The sequence below is a fragment of the Lichenostomus cassidix genome, chromosome 18, assembly GCF_008360975.1.
Source record: "Lichenostomus cassidix isolate B80296 chromosome 18, HeHo_3.0, whole genome shotgun sequence".
Classification (NCBI taxonomy): domain Eukaryota; kingdom Metazoa; phylum Chordata; class Aves; order Passeriformes; family Meliphagidae; genus Lichenostomus; species Lichenostomus cassidix.
In genome coordinates, this window is record NC_139498.1 from 8,495,921 (window position 1) to 8,516,656 (window position 20,736).

At 39.5% G+C, this 20,736-nt stretch overlaps 1 protein-coding gene across 2 annotated transcripts in view; it reads left to right on the plus strand.

Annotated features, from left to right (window-relative positions):
• The window catches only part of TBCD (tubulin folding cofactor D), a 115,908-nt gene that overhangs the window by 68,163 nt on the left and 27,009 nt on the right, over positions 1-20,736 (plus strand). For both annotated transcript variants that reach the window (XM_085077925.1, XM_085077924.1), the window contains exons 20-30: positions 536-609; positions 1,489-1,606; positions 2,452-2,512; positions 3,940-3,962; positions 10,907-10,938; positions 12,971-13,033; positions 13,457-13,533; positions 15,297-15,378; positions 18,873-18,991; positions 19,394-19,485; positions 20,337-20,477. In XM_085077925.1, coding sequence (XP_084934051.1) covers positions 536-609; positions 1,489-1,606; positions 2,452-2,512; positions 3,940-3,962; positions 10,907-10,938; positions 12,971-13,033; positions 13,457-13,533; positions 15,297-15,378; positions 18,873-18,991; positions 19,394-19,485; positions 20,337-20,477 — 882 coding nt within the window. The remainder of the gene's footprint in view (positions 1-535; positions 610-1,488; positions 1,607-2,451; positions 2,513-3,939; positions 3,963-10,906; positions 10,939-12,970; positions 13,034-13,456; positions 13,534-15,296; positions 15,379-18,872; positions 18,992-19,393; positions 19,486-20,336; positions 20,478-20,736) is intronic.

The window sequence follows — 20,736 nt, forward strand, 5'->3', positions numbered from 1 at the left end:
TTGGCCATGACCTCAATCTGTTAATAGATTAATAAAACCCATTTATATGGTATATAGTGTATGTGAGGGGTAAACACTGTCACCATGCAATTATCCTAATTAAAGCAGATTTCATGCATAGAGATGGTGCTTAGTCACATTCAGTGCTCATGAAGATTGAAATGTGTACATATCACACAGGTGAGATTGTATCAGTGCTGATCATAGTTTGCATCATGAGAAATCATCACAGTTTATTGCACTGTCCCTGCCAATGCACAGAATGAGCCCTCAGGTTCCAGGGACAATTTTCCTTGTCTCTTTGAGCAGCAAGCTCTTTTCACGTCACTAAAAGCTGGCTGCAGGCTGCCTGCATGGGTGCTCTTTGGTTTTGTTGGCTTTTTTGCAGAGGGGAAGCAGAGGATGGACAGAGAATACTGTAATTTTGAATATTGCCACGGTTTTGGTTGGGTACAGGAGTTCCTTCCTCACAGTATTTTTCTAAGACATTTCTTCTAAACAGCTAACCCTCAAAAATGCTTTCTTACATCTGCAGTGTTATTCGAGAACTTTCAACCAAAGCTCTGCACAACATCACTCCCCAGGCTCCTGAGTACATGGCAAACGTGGGTAGGTACCAGCTGAGCTCTGCTCAGACAGGGGAGCTTAGGCAGAGCAAATCTGCAAAGATCTAAATATGCACCATGGCTTAATAAAAATTAAGATTTCCCCTGCAGCTTAATACAGTGTAGTGACACCGATGGCTTTACCCGTTTTTAGATTTTATGAAAAAATTCTCCATTACTGTCAGGTTGTTGGGCTGTGGGCTTTAGTTTTTGGCTGCACTGGGCTCTGCTGGTTCCTAGGTGAATAAATGGGTGCAGTTGTGTGGGAACAACCCCAGCAGCTACCCCTCAAATTCCCAGCTCTTGCTGTGTCAAGAAGGCTTTGATGTTGTAAAGGGTGGGGGATGTGTTTTGTCTTGTCCAGTCTGACATCTGCAGAAGAACTCCTTTCTGACTGTGTGTGGAATCAGATGTGTCTCAGTTTGAGCCCAGGCTCCTTTGCTCAGCCTGTTGCAGATCCTGAGGAGGTACTGGCAGCTTTTTCCTGTGGCTGAAAGCAGTGCCTGCCTCCCCGAAAATCTGCAGTGACAGACCTTGCCTGGGCTCCTGTTGGGGTCCAGGAATGAGGCACTTAACATGGAAATAAAATTCCATAGTCACTTCCCTGGCTGCTCAGCCCAATAGCAATGTTCTTTTATTCAATGCCCAATAGCAATGTTTTTTATTTACTCTGGCCAGGGAGGTGGCTGGGAGTACAAAATTGCTCAGTGTGATTGTCAGAATTCACTTCATTAAGACTTGTTTTCCATAAAGTCACCAGGATATTTGACTTTACAGAAATGCATTTCCCGTGTTATTTCTAGGCAGACAAAATTACATTTAGAACTGTGATCTGTCACTATGCTTTGTTTTAAAAAAAATGCAATTGTTTAATCTCTTTCAGTTTTGCCAAGACTTCTGCCTTTATCAGTGGGCTCAGATCTGCACACACGCCATGGGGCAATCCTTGCCTGTGCTGAGATCACCCATGCTCTGTGTAAACTGGCACAAGAGAATAATAGGTATTAATGCAAGATTATCTTGACTATAAATTTTCCTTTCATGTCTGGTCTATTAAAAGCTTCCTGAGTATAATTATGGAAATCTCCATCTCACTGAACTGTGTTTCCATTGAATTTTTGTTTGTTTTTATGAGTGATGCTGAGCTCTCATGTTTTATTCAGTGATTTAACACTTCAGTCTTAAATTCATCAGCAGGAAAAGGGGATAATTTTCTGCCTTACTTGGAGAATTGAAAGTGATCACTTAAGTATAGATTAATTCCCCTTTCCCCTAAGTGTGTTGTCTTACTGGGTAGGTCTTTTGTCTTCAGGGTTGGAGAAAAACCTCCTCAAGCAGCTCACTGAGTTAAACTGATTTAATGCTGCTGAATGCTGCTCCAGGTATTTATAGCTATATATTTGCACACAAATATATATATTTGCACACAAATGTATATATTTGCCAGCAGTGTCCATCAAAAGAATTTGTGTTCAAGAAAAAGAGACAAATCATTTTTAGTAGTAGGAAGTACTTGAAATAGATGAAAAAAATCACAGAAGTGTTGGAGTCCAAAAATACAACTGAGCTGAGAAGGTTTATCAGTGTATTGGCAATTGTAATGTTATTAGGAAGTGACACTGATTTTTTTATAGTCCTTTTGGAATAGTTTTCTGTATGACAAGGAAGACCTTCTGTTGTTATGTTTGCTGAAGTATTTAAAATTAAATATTGCATATTTCTGTGGAGCATAATTTGAAAATCAAATGATTGCTTTTCTGTTTGAAAGTACAATATTTTTATGGAAGAAAAATTATTTACAGCATGATTAGGAAACCTGTATTAAAATTTTTGTATGCTTTTACAGACCTGTAACATACTATTTCAGTGACAAATCATTGGAGGGACTCAAGCAGATTCACCAAGAGGTTTGTAGCCAGCATAAATCTCTTTTAACCTGGCATGCTGCATGATTTTTAAACAGAGATTGACAATGAAGGCAGCTGTTCTGCACCTTCCTGAAGCCCTTGCCAAGAGCAAACCATGTCACAAATGGGAGTTTGGACACAACCCCCAGATTGTGACAGCTGGATGTCCTGGGCACCTGTGTGTCACACAGTGACTCTGGGGTCTGTTCTACCTCTTGCTGGACCCCCAGCTCTGATGCTGGAAATTACATTTCTGAAATGCCTCAACGGGTTGTTTTGGTTCCTTTTCCCTCTGTCTTTGCTCCCCCTTCACCCTGCTGACTGGCCTTGGGGTGGCTGTGCTCAAGGGACATCTAGTGAGCCCATTCCTTGTCCCTGCATCCATAATTTACCCTTTATAGAGCTCAAAAGTCATATTCTGCATTTCAACTGATGCACTGTCTGTATCTCTGCTTACTCCAAATGAAGCCTTGTCCTGCACAGAGCAGTTCCAAATGCTCCTGTGGAGATTATTTTGCCTAATTTGTCCCTTTCGTTTTCAGTCATCCCATGTTGTTGCTTTTTTTTTTTTTCTTTTATTGTTATTTTTTCTTCCCACCATGGACCAGACAATACTCCAGCACTGAGTACTCATCTCCTGCTGGTTTCTGCAGGGTCTGCAGTCCCTTTAGTGCCAACTCTGATGTGCTGTCAGGCTTCACCATTCACCCACTAAAGTCCTGTTTAATTCTGGGCACAGGTCAGAGCTGCTGCCACAGGTTGAAAAAAACCTTTGTCCTTCTTTAACTTTCTCATGTTGAAATGCCTGAAAGCTTGGCCAACACATCTCTGCTGTTACAGTGGCCTTGAGTTGTTATGGCACAGTTTTTATTGTTATTTGTAATTAATCTGCAAAATTGCCATAAGCTCTCAATTTTAAATCATCTAGGTGTTTTGGCTTTTACTATGTAGAAATGTGATAATATCTGATATTTTTTAGGCTTGCTGTAACACTAAGAATGAACTAAGATTTTTCAGCCACATTTGAACCTTTAATTTTTTTTCTGTTCAGTCTGTAGCTACCAAAGTTATTTTCAGTGATCAGACAATGCAGTCTGTCATCATTCTTAAAGGGCCAGTGGTGGAAAGCAAATCTATTTTACAAAGCCAAACTGGCTTCCAGGGTATTTGAAGGAGCAGCTTGAGTTTGGAATTCAGGATATTAGTGCTTTATGAATATGTTATATTGACGTTTTTTGAAAAGAACATTCAAATGGGTATTGAGAGTTGTTTTAAAGAGGGTTTTCCTTTGAATTTTATTTTTAAAATTACCTAAAGGTTTGCACAGCTCACAGTATATGGCATTGCTTGCGAGGGGGAAAAATGAAAATATTTGGATCAAACAAACTCAATTAACATTAATGTGTTTTGCTTTCTTTTCCCCCCAGCTTTGCAGTCGTCAGTTGTACAGGTAAGAAAAAGGACTCAAATCATCATTTTTCATATTGGAAAATGTCAGTTGAAAGGAATTATATGAGTAGCATCTGGGAAGGGGGAGTTTGTTTGTTTGTTTGTACAATTAGAAACACCCACCCCAGTCCCTCCTGGTCCCTCAGTGCTTTGTCTGCAGAGGCAGAGGGTTCAGAAGGAGCTGCAGCACTGGCCTTGAACTAATGGGCCCAAAATGTATCTATTTATTTATTTAGTTAGTTAAAGGAGCTTCTATCTGAGGTCTAGAATTCCTTTCTTCATCCAGTGTGACGAGCAGGACAGGAGCATTGCGAAAGGTTCAGGGCAATTTTTCAACTCTTGCGACAAAGAAAATGTAAATGAGTTTTCACTAAGTTGTTTTTCATTTCCTATTTGTTGAAGCTTCCAGGAAATGAAGGGATATTGCTTAAGTAACTGTTAAGTAAATGTGAATTAAAGCTGGTGTGTGACTTCAGAGTTTGCTCCTAAATTTGAGGAAATCAAAGCATAATGACTTGTATTCCCTAATAGTTGTGTATGCAAGTGAGGGTTTTTCCTCCTTTAACTGACAACATTTTTTGGTCATTTTAGTTCACTTCTTCACATGTGACTTATCTGAAAACAGTAAACCCTAAGTAGTTTTTCGTGTACTTATTAATTATAGGTAGAAAAATTTTTATGTAGGTTTTTTTAATCTTGAAACTTTCTGAAAAAATGGTAAAAATTACTTTTTGAGGGTCATCCATGCTGATGTGAAACTTCCAGTCCTGACTGAGCTTGTGCTGGATGGGCTTAGTGCTGATACTGTATATTTGTGTCTTTGTGGGTGGCTCTCTTGGCTTCCATAAATTCTTTAATGTCAGGGTGGAGCTTGGGTGTAATTTGTTTTTGTCATAATGTGCACTTCTTGCACTTAATGGTATTTAAAAGATGCCTACAGAAATGTTTTCATTCTAGATAAGAGTTCTAATTCAACTCCCAGCAAGATTGATGCACTGCTGTTTGCTCTCATACTTAGCTGAGACAGAGATGTCTACTCTAATCCATATTTTAAAATATCGGTATGCATAAAATATATTAAAATAGGACAAGAAAAATAAACTAGGTTATAAAAACAAACCAACAATTTGAGTGTTGCTGGGCAAGCATTTAGTGAAACAAGCCAAACTCGTTTCATGATGAGTAATTATTGCACATAATACTCCAAAGATTTCCATTTGAGAAATTGCCACTGGGAATTTTCAGTGTTAACAACATCTTGTAGGAATGTTGAAAACCTGTGTGTTTTATTTGTGTTTCAAGTTTTTAAGAAGAGCATCTTGCCACATGTCTCAACTGTTTAGTAGATATTTTGCTTTCATTTCTGGCCACTAAACAGCCTTATTGGGGTCTGAATGGTTTTTAAATGCTTTGAAACAAGCTGTTTTAAGGAATTTTTTGGTCCGTGAGAAAGGGAAAAGGAAGTAAGATGTAAAAATGCTGGGTTTTTAAAAATATTTTTTATAAAGTTGGAATTTATAAATTTTAGGCTGGAAAATGGGTCATTAATTTCTTGATTGTCTAATGCTTAGGATTCTGTTGAATCCATAAGGACCTCAAGTCAAACAAGACAAAACCAAAGTGCTGAAATGGAGACATTCATAGAGCTACTCAACCATCTGACTTTGTTTGTTCTTGTGCCATCTTTAACTTGATTTTGAAAAATGGCCATGAATTATCCTTTACACTGGACACAGTCCTGTTTTGAGATACATTGCAGTCACTCTCAGTTTTGAATATCCTTGAATAAAAGCATTCACATTTAATTATGCTAATTGTATAAAATCCCATCTCCTACCATATTAATTTTTTTTTTTAAAAATACAAGTATCTTTCCGTCCTCCTGCAGCAGCCCTTTCTGGGTTCACCATAGTACACTGCCAAAGGAGCCTGCAAGTCCAGGCACATCAGTGTGTACTTCCTGCCATTAGCCTTGCTCCTGACACATCTGATACACTGGTTTGTCTGGAGGAGCTGGTTGGGTTGAGCATTTGCATGTGCACTTCCAGCTGTGGGCTGTGCAGGAGCCTGGTTTCTGTGTGGGGGTTACAGCAAGGCATATGCAAACCATGCCTTGTAGAGCATCTGCCTCTTGTGCCTGTTTTGGGCTGTGCAGGTTGTAAAGTTACAAAAATTGTGCTGTGTTTTATTGGCTGTAAATGTTACTTTTAGGTATAAAAACCTAAGATGAAAACTTGTGGCATCTGTTGTTGCCCTAAGCTCTGTCACCTGGGTTAGGAAGTCACTCCGAGGGTTTGATGTGTTGGTTTTGTTTAGCCCAGAACATCAGCAAGGTATCTTTAGCATCTAAGAGAAATTGAAACCCTTCAAAAGCAGTTGTGCTAAGCCTGAATGTCAAACCATGACATTTGAACACAAAGTCAGTAGTCAGCCTGGTTTCCATTCTACTTCCATTGCACCAGCATGGTTCCTTTGTCTTTTATTTGAAGCAGATCTATTTCTGTCATGCATCTGAGACCTTGTATGCATTCTCAGCACTCCTTCTCCCAAGTAACAAGTGATAGAAAAGAGGAAATGGCCTTAAATTGCACCAGGGAAGGTTTAAATTTGATGGCGGAAAAAGTACTTCACTCAGAGGTTTTTCAAGCCCTGGCTACCCAGGGCAGTGGTGGAGTCACCATCCCTGGAGGGATTTAAGACATGTAAATGTGGCTCCTAATGATTAAGTTGGGCTTGGCAGTGCTGGGTCAGAGGTTGGACTCAGTGATCTCAAAGGTCTTTTCCAACCTAAATAATTCTCTGTTTCATTAATATGAAAAGTCTTCAAGAAAACAGTACTTTAACAGTAGTTGTGTTAAGATTCTCCAAAACTGCCTCATCTGATACGAGCTTCTTGAGTGACTGTTCAGCTGTTCAGAATGTTTTTTAGCTTTCATGCAGCCAGTTCTGAGTCTGATAACTGAGGTCTGAATGCCCACAGTTGGTGCCAAGGTCAGGCAGGGGTATGGCAGTGCTGGGTTTGCTCCAGGTGGCTGCAGTGCCCTTTGTGTTGAGCAGATGTTCTGTTTGTTGGCCCCTGAGGTTCCACCCCAGTGGATGTGTCGGGATGCCTGCGTTCGTCAGCAACTCCCACGCTGGGCAACGCAGTACCTGTGAGTGCTGCACACCCAGCCTGCTCTGAGCTCATCCTCACAGCCCCTGCAGAGCCTGCCTGGCTGTGCTGCACGTCAGCTGTGTCAGCCCAGCAGATTTAGGAGCTTGGGATAGCAGGCTTTGTCAGTTGAACTGAACCTTCCGAGTTTCGGCTGCTCCAGCGCAGTAAGGGAGCCCGCAGGTGCTGACAGGTGCTGGGCAAGAGAGAAACTCATTTCAAAGACCTTTAAGGTTGTAACTAATCTGGATGGTTTCAGGGCAAATGTGTTTCTTGGCATTCATCTACCTCAAGGAGTTTTTTAGGCACATGAACTTAATCAGCAAATAATTCCAGCCTTGCAACAAAGCTCATCTTAGCAGTTCTTCCAAGTTCAAATGGTTTTATGCATCCAATACCTGGATGGCTCTGAGAGATCGTGCTGCACTGTTCTCTGAAGAGTTACAGGGTGAAAATCTGCTACAAACTCAAGTCACTGGGAAAAGTTTTACTTCTGTAGAGCCAGGATTTCACCTGTAGCATTCTGGTGTTAGAACACAATATAGTCTAAAACTAGGTGTTCCTCATGTTAGTGTAGTTTATTCTGTGCATCTTGAAGGTCTGGCCAAAACAGCTTTGTTAATCTGTTCAGCTGTGCTCAGGGGTTTCTCTTTCTCCCTCTGTCTGCCCTCTGATAAAACCATTCTGTACCTCCAAAACCCAGGGAAATTGCAACCTGGACCTTTTGAGATACCTCACTTCTATTTGGGATAAAAATTTCCCAAGGAAATTTCCCAAGATTTCCCAAAAGCAAAATTTCCCAAGGAAAATGCTTGGTTGCTATTCATATGGAGGTGAAATATATGCTCTCAGCTTCTTGGAAATCCAGTCTTTTCCACTGAATCTCTTCAGTTATTCCAGTACCTTTAGCTTCAGATTTGGATGTCTATGAAAACCTAGATGCTTTTCAATTCTAAACAGCTTCAGTTACTGTTATTTTTATTTTCTTAAAGAGGAATTCTGGCCTTCTCACATAAAGTAGGTTTAAAACAATTTCTAAAAAATAAATCCACAAAAGTACTTTGAACTTCTTTATGCCCTGAGAACAGCACTGTCACTGGTTCTGATTCAAGCCAATGTAATTATAAAACAGATACTGTCATTCTTAGGTCAGTAATGTTAATTCATCATTTCTGCAAGGCATTGTGTATTTTATTTTCCACACATAAGTTTTGACTCATCCCAGGATGTTTCTAGGAGAGAAGCATTGCTGTGGAGCTGCACACAGGAAGGAATGCTTAGGAGCTTGTGGAACCTGGGCACTGCATCAGTCAATTTGCAAATTGAATTAATAATTAAAGCTTGAAACAGGTACATCTAATAATGTGATGCAACTTGTGGATGTGTCTTTGGAATAAAAAAGAAAGAATACTGACTGTACAGCAAAATTCAGAATCTCTGAATTAGGTAGATCCGTATCTTTTTAATTTAGTGAAATACTGTGGAGCAAGATAAAGTTAATAGAAAGATGCTCATCATGTTTGACAAACTAAGCACTGACTGAGGAAAGATCTTGGATTATGATAGAATTCTTGGTTCTTAAAAGTGAAATATGCATGAGCTGTAGAAAGGGGAAAAAATGGAGCTCTGTTGGTGGACATACCATGTGTCTGGGCAAGAACCAGCTTTGCAGAGGAGCACACACAGGTCATGGTGCCACCCAGCCAGATTTGATTGGAGTTTTGTGTGCTAGGTGGAAATGTTGCCATGCAAATCCCTGTCACCTTTCTGCATTCTTCCATGGGGACAACAATGCTCAGAGAGGTTCTAAACTCTGGAATTACATGGGGTTGGTGAAATGCCAGAGGAAGGGATAGCACTCAAATTATTAACATCAGCATAGCTTGAAGTGGCCTGACTTCCTTCTTGGCAGTGTGAGGAAGTGGAGAAGTGCAGCCTTTGTGACTCACTTCTTGCTTTGTAGTTGGAATGGAATAGTCCATATCTGAATCCCTGCATCAGCAGACTCTGTTGCACACCAAACACGTTTGCAAGATGATTATTTTGTACTCATTTGCAGTAAAGCAACAGACAAAAGGCAAGGAATGGGTGAAGGCAAAATAAAGGGGAAAAGAATTGTGGAAGAGGAAGGAAGGCTTCCCACATCAGTCGCCTGGTTTTGCCGCTGTCTCGACTCCTTGCATCACTTTTTTTGTTTTCTAATTTAAATTTTTTAGAAGCTGGAGAGCAGACAGCATGGCAGGAAGGTGGGGTAGACAATACACAGACCTTATCAGCATGAGGATGTGGAATTTGTGCTTGCTTCCTGCAGTGATAAACTGAGCCAGGGATTATTAAATTAAACCTAATATATATTGATTGTTGAAAGCAAAAGTTTCTCAATTAAAGGAAGTGCTGATCTATGGCAAATGAGAATATTGTGGAGTTGGCATCTCTGCATTACCTGAAACACCAATGAAACTGTTGAGCAGTCAGAACCCCAGAGCATATTACAGGAGGGACCTCCTTGTGTGGAATGAAAAAACTTGTTTAAAATATTCAGGCTTTTGAAGCTCATATAAAGGGATAAATTGGAGAATAAAGTTCTGAGAGTTGTTAGGATTGCTAAGCTGGCCCTCTGAGCACAGCTACTAATTTATTGTGGGGAGGGAGTAGGAGAGGAGGGAAGAAAATGTTTAAAATAAACAAAAAACAACAAGCAAATAAACAAAAAAGCCTTTGTTGTTTCTCCCCTTGCTGGGAGTTTCTGCCAGAGCATGGCCATGCAAACAGGTGATTAAGGGTTTGGCACACCTCGGGAAGGAAATATTCCAGCAGAATGAAGGAGACTATAAGGAGTCAAGGGAATAAATATCCAAAGGAGGGGGAGGTCAAAGGTTCACAAAATGGAACAATTAAACCACAGAGGGTGACACTGAGCAGAGCACCTCAGGCATTGCCTTGGGGATGGATATCCATACAAGCAGCAGACAGTGTTCAGTGGGGTGAGGAGAAGCCAGAGATGGAAACAGGCTCTGCCATTTCCAGGGTGCTTCTCCCCTCCCCACTTTCTGCCCAGTTCAGACCTCCTTTTCCCAGTGCTGTTCCTGGCCAGGTTCATGTTCAGACAGAGGAACTGGGCTGAGGTCTGAGCTGGTGAAACCATCCTTGAGGAGCACACCTTTACCTTAGGAGGCTCTGAAGTAGCTTGAGCCATTTGTTTCTCTCCCTTTTCTGATGTGTTTCTTGTGGTGATGAACACAAAATCACCTGGGAGGGGGCTTGAGCAGGAAAGGAGAAGGGTGATAAACCTCAGCAGGAGAGGAAACCAATTAACATATGTGAAAATGAGAACTGGGAAGGGAAGTTTCTGTGTAGTCTTACAGAGATGATGATTTTATTTAAAAATTGCATGTAGTTCCTTTTCACTTGTGGAAATCAGAAGCTGGTAGAGACTGTATGACTGGAAAGTCCATTGGCCAGTCTCATGGGTTTGGAATGTTTCTGAAGCAAATGAAAAGAAAACCAGAATGAACTTGACAGTCTTTTTATTATTCACATTAAAAATTAGGAAGACTGGGAGTGCATTTTTGCAAGAAGAAAGCTAAATATTCAGGAGAGGTTTGTGTTAATCACGCTGATGTCAAGGAAAGTTGATTTAAAAAGAAATAGAACTGTTCAAATACATAACTGCAGGTACTTTGTGCTCTGCTTTCATTCTGAAATGGTTTTGATGGGCTTTTTGCCTCACTCTAGGCTATACACTCAGGTTGCCTGTGGTGGGTTGTTCTCTGAAAGCTGTTTCTGCTTTGCAGGGGTTTAGGTGGAGAGCTGATGAGACCGGCTGGTAAGTACCACAGCTGGGTTGGAACAGCAGGAGAGGTGCCCTGAGGAATTTGGCTGTTTGTGTGCTTCCCATTCATTTTGGATATGTTGTGTGAAATGTATAAGTGTGCACAGTAATTTAAAAAATACAGACTTTGGAGGACAATCGTAAGTTGGCTGCAGCAGGACATGGGGTGCCAATACACTTGGAATAACTCTGTAAAGCTGGAGGAGGTTCTAGGCTCTGTGTCACACTGTCTCCTCCTGTTGTTGCACACAGTGAAGTTTTTCAGGGTTGAACTGTTTTCCTGCACTGATTTACTCAGATTCCTCTCTAGAAGAGAGATGATCTGGGCATTTAGACAGATGCCATTGTGGAAATAATGATTTTATCATAACACATGTGTGCAAAAGTGAAACATAATAACCGTGTAAACAACAGCCTGTGGAAAGTGTGGCATCGCAGAAAAGATGCATTTTGAAGATTCTTATAGACAGAACCACTGTAAAAAAGGAAGTGTATTGCAGGAAAAAGTCGGCTGGGTGGATGAGGAAATGGTGTTGACTTGGTTTCCTGCTTGTGGGTTGAATGAAGGAAGTGGTACAGAGCAGATTCCAGCTTGGAAATTGTGAAGCCATCCAGACCTCATGGGTGAAGGAGTTTCAGTACTTAGGTGGAAGAGCAAGGGGATTCAAAGGAGATTACAGCTGTATGACATGAAAATGCAGGCTGAAAGAAAAATTGTATTGTACTATGTTTTGGCTTTTAAGCAGCTGTATATTTCATGGTTTTAGAGAAGTACAAATGGCAGTATTTTGGCATAATACAACTGTGTAGGTGGAATAAGGGAAGAATTGAAAATGTTCCACAAATTGCCTGCATGTCTAATGAAGTTGATGGTCTCAACCACAACAGAGTACAAAGAAGCACAGAAAACTAAGGAGGAACCCCAAGAGACTTGGGTTTAGTCACATTTTACTTATCCTTGTCTGTGAATAAATATTAGCACAGAGAAGCTGACACAGTGTTGAGAGGAGTTTGTGTGACATTGCCATAGTAAGGAGTGAGTTCAAGAGTAGATTTGGAGCCAAGTAAGCTGAAAATAAATTAAGATGATGAGCTGTGTGCAGAGCCCAAAGAAAGAGTCAAGAATCAAATTGTGGGAGAAGAGGGTGGCATTATTTTATATAGTACCTATTTCTGTCCTCTCCCTCCTCTCCACAAACTCTAAAGCAGCCAGGCAGGGAGATGGATCTATAGCAATCTGGTTTATTTGAACTGAACCCAGGAGGTGAAAGATACTGGTATTCCCCAGGTGCTGAGTTCTCATTTGAGCAATGCAGTTCAGTCTGTTGTACAGACTATTTGCAGTGTTTAGTGTGTTAATCTCCATTCCCTGAAAAACCCTCAAAACATTACAAAAAAAATACAATTCTCAAAGTGGGTTTGTAAGCTTAGAACTCATTTGAGTTTATAGGTTTAAAATAATAAGGACTTTATTATTCAAATGATGTTCTCATGCATTCTGGGTATCAAAGGAAATAAAGCTGCATCCAGTTTCATAGCTCCCGGCTCTGTGCAGTGAACAAATGCCACTCCTTGGAGGTTCAAAAACAACGTGAATAAGAAGTAGGAAAACCTGTCATATATATTTGAATAGTTTTTAGTGGCTGTAGTATTATCCTAGTCTCAGTTGGTTTGCTATCACTGATGCTACACTGCCATTTCCAGACTGTATAGAAGAAAAAGATTGCTGATATGTATGTGCACACCTTGAATGGCAGAGGGGGAGAACATCCCACCAAACAAGAGATTTGCATGAATGATGGGACTAACTCATGTCAGAGGACAGTTAATGCATCATAGTGATTTTTGTACAAGTGTAATTTCGTTTCAGTTTTTAATTTTCTGTATTTTGAACATATATTTGCAAATATTCTTCAATTTAAAATTAATCCTAATACAACTTTCTTTAGTAGTATCTTCAAAATTGCTACAATTTCTCTTTCTCTGGGGGGGTATTTATCTTGTTATCAAACTTATTTTCTTACAGTCTGCACTTTAATTGAAAAGTTGTCCCTATCAAAAATGCCATTTAGAGGAGATCCAATAATAGGTATGTCCTATTTTTAAATAACATTCCATGATTGTAGTAACTACTCATGAAACTAAAGTATTAATGAATTGTGTTTTTCAAAGAAGCAAGATTAATGGGGTTGGGTGGCCTAATACGTAAAAAACTGTGAAGAAGATCCACAAACACTGCAGCAGATGCTGATGCAATTTGAAGATTTGGTTTTTAGCTGTTAACTAGACAATAAACATAATGTTCAGTATTCATCATTACAGGCATGGGGTGTTCACTGTGAGCTCCAAGCTGCAGGAGCTGTACTGAGAGTCACAACCTTATTGAATTTGGAAAACCAAGGACATAGGTTGATCTGTATAATTTGCTAGTCTGTGGAAAAAATAAAATGGAGAATGTTGAAATTCAGAGAGTAAGAAAAGTTAAAGCTGTTTATGTTCCTTGCTATTGCAGGTGGTTGGCAGTGGTTAATAAATGACAGTCTAAGACATCTCACTCTTGTTTCCAGTGCTGCACGACAACATATAAAGGTACAATAATTTCTCCTCCTTCATATGGGCACATTAAATACAGAATTAAAAATACTTTTGCTTTCCTTTGGTGGATTATTTTCCATGGGACCTTATTGGTTCTTGAATGCTTGTTTCTTAGATGGATAAGAAGGGGTATTTTAAAAAGTGTATTTTGGATTCCTCAAGATTCCAGTGAACCTTTTTGATCCCATGGGAATTTGATTTTGTGTTCTTAAAGGATCTGCTGAGTTGTAAAGGCAATTTCTGTCTGTCCTGTTAGAGCTTACAGACAAATTTAACATGCTGTGTTTATTGTGTTAGGTTTTAATAAGATAAAAATACATTAAATGTATCTCACAGCTGATCTTTTAAAGTTGTCATTGGGAGACAGAGGAGACTGGAGTGTATCCAAACCACTGAAGAAAATGAAAAGATGAAACTTGAATTCTTAGGATATTCTTTTGGCATTAACAATTTATGCAGAGTGTCTGTATGTCTTATAACTGGAACTTCTAAACCAAAAGCTTAGAAAAATTAATTATAGGCTGTAGAGAATTTTGACTTGTTTGGTAAACATCAGTTAATGCTGAGCAAAGTATGTGTAGTAAATGTTAATTCTCACTTATTCCTGTATCTTTGTAGAGAGAAATAATTTTAGGGACAGTGCTTAAGATGTTGAAAAGTAATCTTTTTTTCCTGACATACAGCATTCTCTTCCAGTATAACTTAATGCATTTAAGGTGAAAAACATTTAATTTAGAAATTGAAGGATGTGAGCAGCCTGGTGTGGTCCCAGGCATCCCTGCCTGTGGCAGAGGTTGGATAAGATGGCCTTTAAAGGTCCCTGATCTACTGCAATTAGATCATTCTGAATATTTTGCTACTATAATGCCTGTGGTAGTTAGAATACTGTTCAGGTGAGTGCTGGTTTTCTTTCAAGCCCTTGATTTTGCATAGAGAACTAGTCTGAGGTGTCTTAGAGGGCAGAGTGAATCAGCTGGGCAGGATTTCTTGTACCCGGAGAACATGAGTATTAGTAAGTATTGTTGCTGCTAACATGAAGTGAAGAATGCAAAGCTTTTGTATGCTCTCAAATGTATTATAATTTTGGGTAATATTATATTATTAGCTGAGAAGTGTAATTCAGCTATAACTTTTATGAGAAAACCTGTTATGTGCTTTTCGAAATAGCAGCTGAGTTATTTTGTGTTCTCTATCAGTGACTGAAACCACTCTAAAAATGAGGAGGCTCAGGTATAATACCTTTGGATCCTTTTCCAAACCAATTAACATCAAGACACAAGGCCTGTGATCCAGGATGTTTGGGCTTTTTTGTTTATAACTTTCAGTCCATACTCTTTTCTGTGTTTCCTTTCTGTAGCTCTCTGGGGAAATAGGGTTTGTTTCTTGTCAGTCTGGCATCAGTATATGGAAGATGAAACAATGACTTGTGTGTTTTAAAATGCTGTGTCATCCTGGAGGTCCTTCATCTGAATTGAAAACACAGTTCTTACATGCCTGTTATCATCTTAAATGCTAATTTAGCTTACTGGTCATATTGCAGGAATAAGACTAAAATCTCTTTTTTTCTTACATAAGTTTTCTTACTAAACCAATATTGGGAAGAAATTATAAGACAGTAAATGCCAGTATCTGAAATGAGTTTTTTGCTTTTTTTTTGCTTTTTTTTTTTTTAAAATCCACTTTCTTTCTCCTTAAAAATTCTAAGAACAGTTACCATAAATATGAGCTGAGTAAATGTGTCTGTGTGCCTCTTGCAGGAGTCTGCAGTGTCTGCTCTGGCTGCACTGTGCAATGAATTTTACATCAACGAGAGGGGAGAAGCTGATCCAGCTCTGCAGGGTAATGATTCATGTTTCACATAGAGGCACAAAATACTGGGCTGGACCAAACTTGCACTTTGGAGGTATTGCATAGAATGGGGAGGGGCATCACTGGTTTTAAAGGAACTTCAAATTGTTCAGGAAAAAATAACTGACAGCTGAAAGTTGTCTGAAAAATGACAACTGAAAGTCTAGGAAATGTCTCAGGGGCTTTGTTGGCTTTAGACTGGAGGTTAATACAGGGTACCCCCATAATGAATACTAGGCAAATTTATGTTGCTTTTCTCTTCCATAGTGTAAAACAAAGAAACAAAGATTATGTGTTTGTGGCAAATCATACATTTTAACAAATTGAGTCTTTTTCACATCCTATTTTGATAAACTCTGCCTGAGATCATGGCTGATTTACAGAAGAATTGCTAAGGGGTAAGAAAAGGATAGGAAAGGACACCCAGAGTTCTTGTAAATGTGCATGTGAAAGCTCATGTGTTTGTTTTTGGATCAGCAGTACAGGAGGAGGCTTAAACTTCTCTTAGGGGCATATGAATCAGCATCTTTTTTTATACTGCTTTTCTTGTACCTGTCTTTGTTTCATGTACAGACTGTATCATGTCCATCAGAGACAGACTGCTGGATTGTACAGATAAATATTTTAAGAGGAACAGCATTTATGTTCTTGTTCTTCTAAATATGACAGTGAATTTACATGTACTTAATAATGATTTATTTTCCTATTTTTTGCCATTGTTAAATCAGGTAGCAGAATACCTTATTTATTTCTATTACAGTTGTTCCCAAGGTGAACTTAAACATATGTAGTTACATGCAGTGCATGCCCCAAAGAAGTCAGGGCTGAACTATAAAAGCAGCCCATCTTGATTTTAAAATATTTCATATAATGCTAAATCTCTATGTTTTTGTCCAAAAAACCCCAACCAACCAAACCCAAACCCCCAAGTCAGCCTTTCCTTCCTGGAGTTTGGCCCTGCCTAGCAGATTTTTTGTGGGCAGCATGGGAAGATGTGATATGACACCAAGGCAGATAAAAACCCCACAACCTCAGGGAAGGGTCATGTGTAAAACCAGAACATGAAGGGCAGGAGGAGGCAATGCTGAGTCAAAGCAAACAGGCTAAAAATGAGTTGAAAAGTTGATAGGTCAAATTTGATGTAAGGATGAAGTTTCAAGTTTCTGTAACAGTGGACTGGAAAAGTCAGCTGGATGACCAAGTAAGGAAGGAGAAGGGATCTGCTGGAAGCACAGACAGTAGATGGCTGCAGTTGGTGTTGCTGTACTCATTTAGATCCCTCTGAAGCCTAATTCTTTTTTCCTGGATTTTAGGTTAACTTTTCATCTGGCTTGTCCTTGAAGGAACCATGGTAATGTGGCCATGATGGTTTAGGGACACAATTAAGTCAAATTTGTAGATATAGATAAAATTTTTCATCAGACTTTTTGAAATAGAATTGTGAGTTGAGAATTCTTCTGTTCTAGAAAATCCTCTGGTCAGCTCTGTCTTGAGTAACCTTTTATTTGGCCTTGACTGCACTGGACCCTCCTCCACTCATGCTAACAGAAGTGCCATTACACATGCAAGCATCTTTTAAAAGGAAAAAAGGTGTATTTTATCTCTGTGCCAATGAAACTTATATTTCATGCCTGTCTATTGTGGGATTGAAATCCTCATGTGATGGATGCAAGTATGAGTGGAAGCTCAGTGCAGAAGACATTCAGCAACAGTGCAGGTGCCTTAGATAACTCAGTTAAGCATGAGCTAGGGAATTAGAAAAAACACCCAAACTTTTGGTGAAGTTTAACCAGCATTTTACTGTAGTTTGATGATTAAAATGATAACACGAATCGAAGGTACTTCAGCAATTTGACATTCTGAATCTGTCTCTATGAAGCTGCAGTTTCATTCAATCACTACTTTTGCCTCTGTTTTGACCTTCTCTTAGTTTTATTTTTTCTGTCTCAGTGTGTTCTGGTTTGGTTTTGCTGACTTTCTCTTTTAATATTCTTTCTGCATGGGTTGTGTGGAATTAATATTGTAGACACTTCATAGGCCCTGCTGGTTTATAAAGCTGAAGGCTCTTAGAAGAATATTAACATTTGCATTACACTTTCCACCATAATTAAGAAGTGGCTGTAAGTAAAGAGCTGCTTGTTTGCTAGGTGCTGTGTCATTTGGCTAAAATGTCAGTCTTAAATTTACATCCATCAAATGGAGACTGTCACAGCATCACTGTTTAAGATCTTCTTGCTGTCACAGCAAACACTGTGTCTTCCTATGGCCTCAGGACTCTGTCTTACACCCCAGTGGTTTGGAAAGTTTTAAATGATAGATGTGCTTATCTGAAGGTGTTGCTCACCTCTGGCCAGGGTCCCTGATGGGAGGGACAAGTTGAGGCCTGTCCATTGCATTGGGGTTTGAAAAAAACACTCATGAATTATGATGAATGGGGAGTTTCTTATGGCAACTCTTCTTTCTTCCTCTAGCAAATATTGCTCAATCATTTAAACCTTAGATTACAGTAAGCAGTGGCACAATTATGTAATCTTGCCAGGATCTCTGGTTCTTTCTCTTTGAGGATTAAAAAGTGTCTCTCCAGTAAAGATATTGATAAGACCACCTTGCTCCTTTCTGAGTCAGAGCTGTGTTTATTGCAGCTGTCTTGGAGAAGCTTTTCTGGAGTATCTTGTTTTTCTAAAGGAGGTATTGTCTGTAAGTCTGAGATAAAGACAGCAGCAGAAATGTGTACCTATTCCTGACTTTTTCTATTTTTTTTTGCTGTCTACCCCCATTTTCTCCTTTGTATCACTTTACATGTTTGGTGAGTGCCCAGCTGAGTTTATTCTTGTGCCTTTTAACAGTGCTACTGTTTGTAGAGCCACTGTCCCTGCTGTGGCCTGTGCCAGCACACAGAAACAAAGGGGGCACTTCTTGAGCTTCCTCCTCCAAAACACACAACTCTATTTCTGTCTTTCTAGGAAAAACATTCTGAAATTATCTGTGTGTGCTAAAACAAGACTCTAGCCGAGAGTTTTCTAAGGGAGCACTGTAAAATAATTGTCCTTAACAAACCAGATCTCCTTCTTAACACAGAATACTTGTCCAGTGATGGGAAATGATGACCTATAAATATAAAAGAACTTGCTCCCCTGTGCTTACAGAGAAATTTGTGCTTATACTTACTATTTGGATTTCTAAAACATGATAACTCTCTAAAATTGAGAACTTTCTTTTCTCTCTCTGAAATAATAGGATTAGTCTAAATATAAAGTCAGATTTTTAGACAGAAAATATGAATTCATTCACGTAAAGGTGAACATCTTGACGTTTTTATCCTTTTCCTGTAGGAAATTAAAGATATTCTGCATTTTTAGTTTAACAAATTACATTTTCTAGCTGCTTTGTTTAGGGGATCTTTCCCTTATTTTTTTTCCATAGCCAAATACGAAATTATAACGATGTGGTAGCTGCTTTTCACTCTGCAATTGTATTTTTTCTAGATGAGCTGGTGACACAGTACGTTTCAGAACTACAGAACACAGAGGAAATGATTCGCTGTGGCTTTTCACGAGCTCTTGGGGCCCTTCCAAGGTTTCTGCTGAAGGGCAGGCTCCAACAGGTGAGAAAATAGGATCATTGTAATGAGAAGAGGGCACAAGGCATTTGGAGTGAAACCTGTGACAGCAATCAAATAAATAATAATGTTCATAATTAAAGGTCTTTGTCAAAGGGGTTTGAATGCTAATGTACAGAAAATCATCATGCATTGAGCTTGCCGTAGTTTCTGATAATTAATGTTTAGTCTTGCTTTAGTAGTGTTAATGGAAAAGCCAGAGGTTGAATTATCCCTTTGCTATGGGCCATTGGTCCAAAGGAGCAGAAATGTGTGCTGGCCAGTCCTGGTGAGAATCCAAACTCTGTTGCCTGCTTGGTTCATTGAACACATTTTAATATGATACCTAAATTTAACCTCATAAAAATTGCTTTGGATTTATATATCTCAATCTTCATATTTTTTCAGGTTTTGGAAGGTTTAAGAAAAGTTACCCGAATTTCCCCTGAAGATGTGAGCTTTGCTGAATCCAGAAGAGATGCCTTAATAGCAATTGCAAAGTATGTTTCTCATCTCTGCTTTTGTCTAATTTTAATTTTCTCTGTAGGAGCTTTTTCCTGGTCTTTCTGCTGGGAGCATGAGTCTTGAAATCAGTTATAGTGTGAGAAACACACATAGCTTTAGAGTATCTGCATCTCCATTGCTCAATTTACTTTTGATTCAGGGGATTATCACACACCTGACTATGGGGTACAGCTCTGATGGTGCTGTCAGTTTTTATCAGTTAACTGACTACCTAGAGTATATTTTAGTGGTTGTCTTTCTCATGGGCTGCAGTTTAATGAGCTTTACTGAGGAGGAAGAATATATGTTGTTTCCACAATCTTTAAATAAAAAGTACAGTTTCTTTGAACAAATTCAATCTTCTTAAGTACACAGAAATATTTTCTATGTTGAATGTCACAGTGCAGTTAGAGTTAAGAGTATACATGTATATTTTATGCTCTTTAGTTGTTACACTGCAAAAAACCCATGTCTTCAAGGTAAAGAAGTTTAATATCAGGTTCAGTGCACATTGTGGTGGCCCTTTGCTCTTCTTTCTGACTTCATTCTAAGGAGAGTTCAGAGACATATTGAAGCATGTTCCTTTTTGTAGTGTCACAGATCTGAAAGCAATCTGCTTCCCTGCTGAGATCTCAGCTTTGCCAGTGTGTCTTTGATCCCAAACACTGCTCAGAAATGCTCAGGTCAAATACAGCACAGGGGGCTCAGAAATATTCCTCATTCCATCAGCAGCAGATGTTGCAGGTTTTGGGAATTTTCATAAGCAACATACCAAAGCTTGATCTTAACGCTTCTCCTTGCTAGTGTTACGATTTTGCCTCCCATCCCTTCTTTTCCTCTTGCTCAGGGTTTGCCAGACGGTGGGTGTGAAGGGAGATGGATCCCGGGAGGAATTTGTCTGCAGGGATAACGTTGATGAGATTTACGCGACGCTGCTCACGGGGGTGACAGACTACACCACCGACAGCCGGGGCGACGTGGGAGGATGGTAGGTGCCACAGGCTGGGGCTGAAGGGAGGGCAGGTTGGGTGTCTGATGAAAACCTGATGTGCTTTCAAAACCTCCTAGAAACAAGAGCTCCAAGCCTTTGGAGATTGGAGCCTAGGCAGGAGTGAGGTAGGAATGCATGGTGGGAAGAGAGGTAAAAAGTGAAAGGCAAGGCTGACAAGTTTGGGTTGTCCTTCCACAGAAGTTGGGAATATGGGGGTTGTTGTATCCAAAAGCAAAGTTCAGCCTTTTTCTGGTTC